General features: G+C 33.5%; 1 protein-coding gene across 5 annotated transcripts; it reads left to right on the top strand.

The window, feature by feature from the left end:
• The first annotated feature begins 496 nt into the window (after nt 1–496).
• On the top strand, nt 497–5,547 carry LOC107812711 (uncharacterized). 5 transcript variants are annotated; one of them, XM_075228233.1, is made up of 3 exons: nt 497–3,118; nt 3,620–3,822; nt 4,402–5,547. In XM_075228233.1, the coding sequence occupies exon 1, from the start codon at nt 834–836 to the stop codon at nt 3,012–3,014; it is 2,181 nt and encodes a 726-aa protein (XP_075084334.1). In that variant the 5' UTR covers nt 497–833; the 3' UTR covers nt 3,015–3,118; nt 3,620–3,822; nt 4,402–5,547. The 5 variants fall into 5 exon arrangements, with proteins under 5 accessions (XP_075084334.1, XP_075084332.1, XP_075084333.1 ...); XM_075228231.1 differs by having other exon boundaries at nt 3,570–3,792; XM_075228232.1 differs by having other exon boundaries at nt 3,570–3,822.
• Nucleotides 5,548–9,265: the final 3,718 nt, after the last annotated feature.

Below are 9,265 nucleotides of genomic sequence, written 5' to 3'. Positions count from 1 at the left end.
GTTATTTCTTTTGCTTCTGTTATCTTATTATCTTGTTGTTGATACTGCTTATCTTGCATGACTTTTCTACTATTATATTTCTTTTTATAATGCTTTACTTGAGCCGAGAGTATATTGAAAATAACCTATTCACTTTTGTAAGGTAAGGGTAAGGCTGCATATACACTATCCTCCCCAGACTCTACTTGTATAATTACACTGAATTTGTTATTGGTGTTGTTGTTGTTGTTATTATCCATGGGGTTTTAAACATTATAACATCTTTGGCGATGTTTGAAATATTTACCGGTTGAAACCTCTAAGAGAACATGATCATCTTGAGAGATTTTTTGTGAAAAAGTTTCAACAAGGTTTTTAATGCTAGATCAATTCAAATCAACTCCAAATAATTTCAAATTTTGTACTCAACCTGCAAATATTATTCCTAATAATTTTAAATAATACCCCACTTCAAAAGAACACGGCCGAATTTTCAAAATCCATTTTAAAACTTCAAGATTGGTTTTTAATGATAATGGACTTCAAAATTTGATTCAAAAGTGGTCTAAATCACCTCTAACAATCGAAGAACAAACTTGAGTAGAGGAGGAAGAGGATTAGAGAAGAAGGAGAGAGGAGATTGGGTGGCTCTTTTTTATTTTCTTTGGTTTCTGGCCCCGCCTCTACTCCCTAATCACTCTCCTTCAAAACAACAAAATAGAAGGTGTTTTTACCTCTTTCTTCTCCAAATAGTTCTTTCATTTTCCCCTATTTGCCCTTACCTTAGTTTGGCAATGGAAAACTAGCATGTTCCAAGAGCCAAATATATAGTTCCAGACTTTAGTGACACTACTATGGCAGTCCCAAAACGCCAATTTCCCATGGCAGCAGCACAAGCACAGCGCCTACTATGCCTTCCTAAATCCACCATCAGAGGCACATCAACAACTTCAGCTTCACTTCCCACCTCCACTACAACAACCCCACCATCTGATGACACTTTTTTAGTCCAGAAAATTCTATGGAACCTAAAACAAGGTAAGCCAATCACCAATTCATCACTATTATTACATCGTTTAAACCCAGCTACTTTTCTTGAAGTTCTTGGTAGTTGTCGTGATAATTTGCATTTAGCTCAAAAATTCATCAACTTGATTACTGTAAATTGTCCTAATTTCAAGCATTCCTTGACTTCATTGAGCGCTGTGGTACATGTGTTGATTAGGTGTAAGAGGGTAGCTGATGCACAGGCTTTTATCCTTAGGATGATTAGACGAAGTGGTGTTTCAAGAATTGAGATTGTGGAATCTTTGGTGTCAACTTATGGGATATGCGGGTCGAATCCATATGCTTTTGATTTGTTGATTAGGACTTACGTACAAGCTAGGAAGATTAGGGAGTCTGTAGAAGCATTTAGGTTGTTGCAAAGTAGGAATCTTTGTGTTTCGATTAATGCGTGTAATGGTCTTCTAGGAGGGCTTGTTAAGATTGGTTGGGTCGACTTGGCATGGGAAGTGTATGGTGAGATGAGAGGAAGTGACATTCAGCCAAATGTATATACCCTTAATATAATGGTGAATGCTTTGTGTAAAGATGAGAAAATTGAAAGTGTGAAGCAGTTTATTCAAGAAATGGAAGAAAAGGGAATTTTTCCGGATATGGTGACTTACAATACTTTGATAAATGCATATTGTCACGTGGGGCTTCTGGAAGAAGCCTATGAAGTGATAAACTTGATGAAAGTTACAGGGTTGAGACCGTGTCTTTTGACTTATAATTCAATAATCAATGGTTTATGTAAGAATGGACATTACAGTAGAGCACGGCAACTTTTGGTTGAGTTGGCAGAGAGCGGACTGGCCCCTGATACCGCTAGTTATAACACTTTGCTTGCTGAGTGCTGTAGAACAGGTAACTTGCAGGAAGCAGAATCTGTTTTCAAAGAAATGTTGTGTCGAGCTATCATCCCTGATTTGGTTAGTTATAGTTCTCTTATTGGGTTGTTTTCAAGAACGGGTCGTCTCGACTGCTCATTGGCGTACTATGAGGATATGAAATCCAAGGGTCTTACACCAGATAATGTAGTCTACACAATTCTCATCGGTGGTTTTTGTAGAAATGGATCTATGAAGGAGGCTATGAAGATGCGTGATGAAATGCTGGAGCAGGGTTTGCATATGGATGTGGTGACTTACAATACCGTATTGAATGGATTATGCAAAGAAAAGATGCTTCATGAAGCTGATGAGCTTTTCAATGAGATGGTGGAAAGAGGTGTAAATCCTGATTTTTACACTTTCACTACGCTTATAAATGGATGTTGCAAGTGTGGTAACATGGACAAAGCACTGACCCTATTTGAGGGCATGCTGCTGAGAAACCTCAAGCCTGACGTTGTGACATACAACAGCTTGATTGATGGATTTTGTAAGGTTGGTGATATGGAAAAAGCTTTCAACTTAAGGGATGAGATGATCTCTGTGAGTATTTCTCCTAATTATATTACATACAGTATTCTCATAAATGGCTTTTGTAACAAGGGTTGCGTATCCGATGCATTAAGACTATGGGATGAAATGATTGACCTAGGTATCAAACCTACTATTGTGACTTGCAACTCTATTATCAAGGGCTATTGCAGGTCTGGTGATGCTTCGAGGGCAGATAAGTTTCTGAACAACATGCGGTCCCAAAGAATATTTCCGGATTCAGTTACTTCCAATACTCTTCTTGATGGGTTTATAAGAGAGGGGAATATGGATAAAGCTTTAGACTTGGTTAATGAAATGGGAAATCAAGGGCTGTCACCTGATGTGATTACCTATAATACCATACTGGATGGTTTCTGTAAATTTGGTCGAATGAAGGAAGCCAACATGCTGTATAGAAAAATGGTCGAGAGGGGTATTAACCCTGACAAATCCACATATACATCATTGATAAATGGACATGTCTCTCTGGATAACTTGAAGGAGGCTTTTCGTTTCCATGATGAAATGCTGCAGAGAGGCTTTGTTCCTGATGACAAGTTCTAACCTCCTTGCTGTTTATGCAAAATGAAGATTATGACCATCAAATTTTGGCATTTTGAGATTTCTGCTTCTTCCTTTTTGCATTTCCTTACTGGTGTACCACAAAGGTACACAATTGCTCTACTAGTTGCTGTCTAACTCACTCCGTTTCAATTTATGTGAACCTATTTGACTGGGCACATAGTTTAAGAAAGAATGGTGGACTTTTGAAACTTGCGGTCTAAAACAATCCATAGATATTTGTGTGGCTATAAATCATCTCAATAAGGGTAAAATGGAAAGTTAAAAATTATATTGTATCCAAATTTAGAAAGGGGTCATTCTTTTTTAAACGTAGTACAAAGGAAATAGGCTCACATAAGTTAGAAACAGAGGGAGTACTATTTTCTATGTAGTTAGTATTTTGTCTTTAAGGGAGATTTCTACTCCTTATTTTTTCTCTATTCTTGTCAAAATTATCTAATCCGTAGGGCTTGCTTAGAGAAAAGCAATATCTCTTTCATATATGTAGAACTGCAAATAAGCCCTCTTGTTTTAAGTTTGTTATTTTGACATTAGGGAATTGGTAGCTAATGTGAAATTTGCCTGATTGATCGTGGAAAATTAAGGAGAAATTACTTGCTGGAGAAGATATGTATTGGTGCTCAACTTGACATTTGCTCTCCAACGAACTGCCTGTTAGTGAGACATCATCCTGGCAGAGGGGTGCTTCTTTTTCAGAAATGTGCTTTTGGACTTAGGAGGGCCTTTTTTTAGAGCTGTCATAAATATTTCCATCAAGGTTGACCTCGATTTCCTTATGGTTCTAAGCGTAAGTTCTTTGATCTACCAGTTTGGTAGTTCATGCTTGGGAATCACAATGACAGTCTTTGTCAAAAAGCACATATTTACTAAGTTTTAAGTTTAGTTTCTTGGCTCCCCACTTGCTGCCACTTCCTGATAAAGTTGTTATCATATTAGATATCACATACTATAAGAAAAGATTTTCTGAAGGCATATTTGATTAGTTTTAATACTGCAAATCAATATTTTCCCCAAATTGGTTGCAACTTTTGCAAACAATGCACAATGTTTACAAATACCCAATGACTCTTCATATAGGACTTTCGTGTTTTCCTTGAGCTTGCGTATGGTGTCCAACCCATGTTAGGACAGTATTCTTGAGTTATGGTTTTTCTTTTTTTGGGGGTGGGGTGGGGTAGTCTTCATGTCTTTTCTATGGTTTCTGTGAGGTTTCCCTATCCGGTATATAATGGTATCAAATGCTTACTCAGTGATGTCTATTTTGTTTTGTTGTGCTTCCAAGTTATAAATTTTTTTGGTGAAAAGTGACATCTCACTTTCTTGTTTCTTTAATAGCTGAAAATTAAACCTAATGTTTTTTCTTCAGGGACTACGATGCTGAGACAAGCGATATGCATATACCTATCTTCTGTGAACTTGACGTCAAAGGTATACGTATATGACATATGGGCTTCCATTACCTTCTCTTGATTTTGCTGGTTGACTTCATGGTAGTCCTTCATCAATGAGCATGAAAAACATTCTAGTGGTAGTTCTCAGAGGTGTAATCAAAGATCTAGTTGCAGTTGTGTTATCAAACCAAATGAGTTTCAGGTCCCACATGGTTGACCATACTAGGATAGATGGATTGAGGACATAAACTTGCCTGGGATGGAACTCTAGGTTACAGATTTTGGGACCACTTCCCGCTCATTGAGAAACAGTGGAGAATATGCTATATATGGATATATTGCAAAGACAAAGGATTGTAATATGGGAATATAGTGTAAAAATTAAGTCTTGTAGCCTATGGAAAATTGTTGGGTTCTTGGATTTGGTTTGGACAAAAGTTGAAGAAAACTTTCATGGAACTTGTGAGCAAGAATGTAAATCTCATGAACATGATTTTAATTTGGTTATTGGAAACAGCCTCTCTACCTTCAAGGTAGGGGTAAGGTCTGCGTATACACTACCTTCCCATACCCCACTTGTGAGATTACACCGGGTTTGTTGTGGTTATGGAAGGTGCGGAAGATTGGATTTGAGGTTGATCAAAGTTGTACTGATTGTCGAAATGGAAATAACTGGTACTTAGAGCTTTTGATATTGTTTTGACTGGGAAGTTCCCGTAGTGGCGCTACTATCACATGATTTAGAGGTGGCGGCATTGAATGAAGAACCTTACACTATACAATGGATAAGACAGAATACTGGAATCTCCTCTGTTAATTCCTGTTACAGGGCATGTAACAGTGAAGGGGACAACAACATAGTTTGGCCTTGGAAGCAGTTATGGAAGTCGAAGGCGCCCTATAAACTCAGCTGTTTTTTTGTCGCTAGCCTCAAATGATGTTTGTCTCACTCAAGCCAGCCTTCTTTTTAGGGAGCGTTTTGGTGTCGAGAAAATAGCTGAAAATAGCTGTCAAGAAAGATTATTTATACCAATAATAACCTTTGTAGAGAAAACTAGCCAAATTTACACTTTAAACTAAAAAGTAAAAGGGATTTTTACCTTCCTATACTACATATGAAATTTTATTATCCTCCCTAATCAAGTTTTAATTTAATTACATGGTCATATATAATTTACCAATTATATATAAATTAGTTTTAAATGAATATCCCTTTAAATTAGGAATTGAATAAGGAATCAATTATTTTCCATACATGTTCTATCCCTCATGCGCTCTCTCTCTCCGTCTCTCTCTCTCTCTCTCTCTCTCTCTCTCTCTCTCTCTCTCTCTCTCTCTCTCTCTCTCTCTCTCTCATTCTTTGTTCTTTTCCCAATTTTAATTCCTTTGATGTTCTCTACGTTTTATCCTTTCATGTTGTATATATTTTTAATGGAATTCATCAATATATTTTAATTGTTTTATTATAGAGTTTTAATTTAGCAATTTCCTTTCATGTTACAAAATTGGTGTTTAAAATGAAATTGTCAATCAATAAATTTTGAAGGTGTTTGACTCTCCACCATTGACAACCATTAAAAAGCTTTGAAGCTTTGAAATCGAATTTGGGTTTTCAAAAATTATTATTTGTTTGGATTGGGTGTTGTTGCAAACAATTGAGAATATAGTTTGGAGTTTATATCTCAATTTTGAGGGTGTTTGGTAAAGATTAGATTTGATTTTGGTTGAATTTCAGATTGAAACTTGAAGAAGAAGAAGAAGAAGAAGAAGAAGAAGAAGAAGAAGAAGAAAACATGACATACAATATACTTACGAAATTGTAGTAAAGTTGTATTATAATTGTATGTAAATTGTACTCTGTTGTAGTTATATATAAATTTTTATTCGAATGTTGTATGAAAGTTGAAAAATAGTTGTATAATGAATCGTTGTATAAAATTTGTATTTAAGTTATCAATACTATCTTTTTACATAAAGTTGTTGATATGTATCAAAATTGTATTAAGAAAGTAAGTTTTGATTGGAATTTTAGAGAGGAAGAATAACACACCACATACATTAGACTTATTTTCTCCAAATCACTATGGAAAGATAGAAAACTTAATTGAATTAGTTATACATACATCTTAACTAAAAACTCATGAATTCGTGATATTGTGGTTCAGCGTGTGTCCTCGGCTGTTTTCTCTTTTCTTTCATTCTCTCATGCTATATGATTATTTTTTTTCTTCATTCTATTTAATTGATTGACTAAGATTTTGGCTGAATTTCAGATTGAAATTCGAAGAAGAAGAAGAAAAACATATGACATACAATATACTTACGAAATTGTAGTAAAGTTGTATTATAATTGTATATAAATTATATTTTGTTGTAGTTATATATATTTTTTATTTGAATGTTGTATGAAAGTTGAAAAATAGTTGTATAATGTATGAATCGTTGTATACAATTTGTATTTAAATTATCAATACTATCTTTTTTACATAAAGTTGTTGATATGTATCAAAATTGTATTAAGAGAGTAAGTTTTGAACGGAATTTTAGAGAGGAAGAAGGACACACCATTGATTCCAAATCGATACATGTGAACTGATTCATATTTGTTTGAACGAAAAAACTTGAATATTGATGGGAACTAAATGATTTGGGTGGAGAAATTTCGAGTTTCACATTAAAAGCGTCATCGTCGCACTTCGGAGAAAGTGAGTTTTATGTGAGATTTGAATTTTGTGTGAGAAATTAACTAGGTAGCATAAAATTGTGCTTAATGATTTAATCGAAAATATTAACCGCCAAAAGCAGCATATCACCTACACAAGGTATGAATGACTACAACTGCTGGCTAGGGGTCTCGCTCAACTGGATAAGTGGGATATGGCCTCATTCAGAATAAGACAATTGAAAGAGGTAGGGATTCCGTTCGAACCACCATGAGTGTTTAACTATAGCTTTCTTTCATTTGTTTACACGTTAATAGGTATAAACAAAGGAGATAGAGATTATGTAACCATGGGCTTTAACCCCTCAACTTTACTCTCAATCTAGTTTTAATAAAAGGAGACAATTTGATTTTTAAAAAAACCCGCCAAAACATAAAACCAAGACCCAAAAAAAGAAAAATGACAACTTCAACAGTATCTCATGGCTTTGACGAATGTATCACGAAATAATTATTAAACAGAAATCCCTAAATATAAGTTCGATCCGAAGAGAAGAGGGGAGATGAGAGAAAAAAAGAAAAAAGTGTAACTAAATCACTTGATTGAAGGCACTAATAATGGATTGAGATCCTTTTAAGGTGAAATGTATATAATTTGTAAGTAATCCTTGTTTAGAGCGGGTAATATACAAAATTAGAATAATTTTGATAAATAAGTTTCAAATATTGTATAGGAACAAAAGAAATCCCAAAGTAAAATGACTGTACTAGTACTCCTATAAGTAAAAAGTAGCTAGACTCATTCATCAATATCACTAGCATTATAAACTTTGTTTTTAGTTTATGATCTCATCTCCTTTTTTACACATGAGAAATTTGTTTTTACACATAAAAGATCTGAAAAAGATACTTTCTTAATCCACCCTCTCCCTCCCTCTAACAAAATTCATCACATGTAATTTTTTCAATTACTTATTTCCTTTTTATTTAATTATTATTCATCTTTCGTTATTTAGATATCTTACTACAACTAATTAAAAACACCAAAAATATTTATTGACATCAAACTCATAATATGATTACAAAAATAAAGTAAAATATTTATTTTTTTAACTTTGAATGATTACTTAACTAATGATTGAAAAATGTAAATTTTATTTATACGTATAATCAAGGGTATTGGAAGGGTTAATTAATGATAATTTAATAATATAAGTTAATACTAACTCACTACAACAAAAATAATTTTTGCGGTAATGTATACCGTTTTATTTAGTTAGCAATAATAATTGCTGCTAAAATCTTTACTGTCTTTAATTATTTACAGTTGTATCTAACATCGCTAAAGATTTTAGTTGCATTCTATTAAGTGTCATTAAAATTTTAATTATTACTGACGACTTTTAACAATAATTATTTAATGGCAATTACAATGCCTTTTAAGCTGTCTAAGCTCATACCTTTAACGGCATCTTGCCACTAAAGACCAATTAATTGTTGGTAAAGAGGAACTCCTTTAGCATCAATTTTAATGGCAACTGAACTACACTCAGATTTGCCCTTTTTATGTCCTTAGCCTTCATTATAGTCAACAAAGATTCATTTTATACCAAAACAAATTGTAATAAGCACACTAACAACATAATCATTCTATAAAAAAAATTATATCTCGTTAAATTCACAACAAACAACTAAAGCTCCTAATCCATTATTTCAAAATGTCAACAGCATAAGAGAAAATAAAACCATTTGATTCCAATATCATTTTAAGTGTAACAAGTATTGCTTAATTTCTTGATCATAACGAAAGACTTCCATATGCTAAATTTTTTAACATCATAATGTATGACCTGAAACAATAAAATAAAATTAATATTAACATCTTTTTTTAAAGATTCTAGCATACAACCATACATCTAACAAGAGAGTCACCAAACATAAAAGGAAAAAAAAATCAAATGAGAACTATAGGAACTAAAAGGACAATTAACTGGCTCATCAGCAGCATCCCATAGATAGGCAAATATAATTCATAGATGTATCATATAAGTAACTCATTATAATTCATAATTAGATAATTTTTTTAGTTTAAGCTATTAAAAGTAATACTTTAATTAATAATAAAATAATTAATCGATAATATACTAAAAATATTGATTTTCGCTATTAAAGTAAGA

Source organism: Nicotiana tabacum, chromosome 13 (assembly GCF_000715075.1).
Source record: "Nicotiana tabacum cultivar K326 chromosome 13, ASM71507v2, whole genome shotgun sequence".
NCBI classification, from domain to species: Eukaryota; Viridiplantae; Streptophyta; class Magnoliopsida; order Solanales; family Solanaceae; genus Nicotiana; species Nicotiana tabacum.
The sequence above is the reverse complement of the archived record's forward strand: the minus strand, read 5'-3'. Positions and strand labels throughout refer to the sequence as shown.

Coding starts and splice junctions, on each gene's coding strand:
- LOC107812711 (XM_016637865.2), top strand. CDS start 834: ATGGCAGTCCCAAAACGCCAATTTCCCATGGCAGCAGCACAAGCACAG.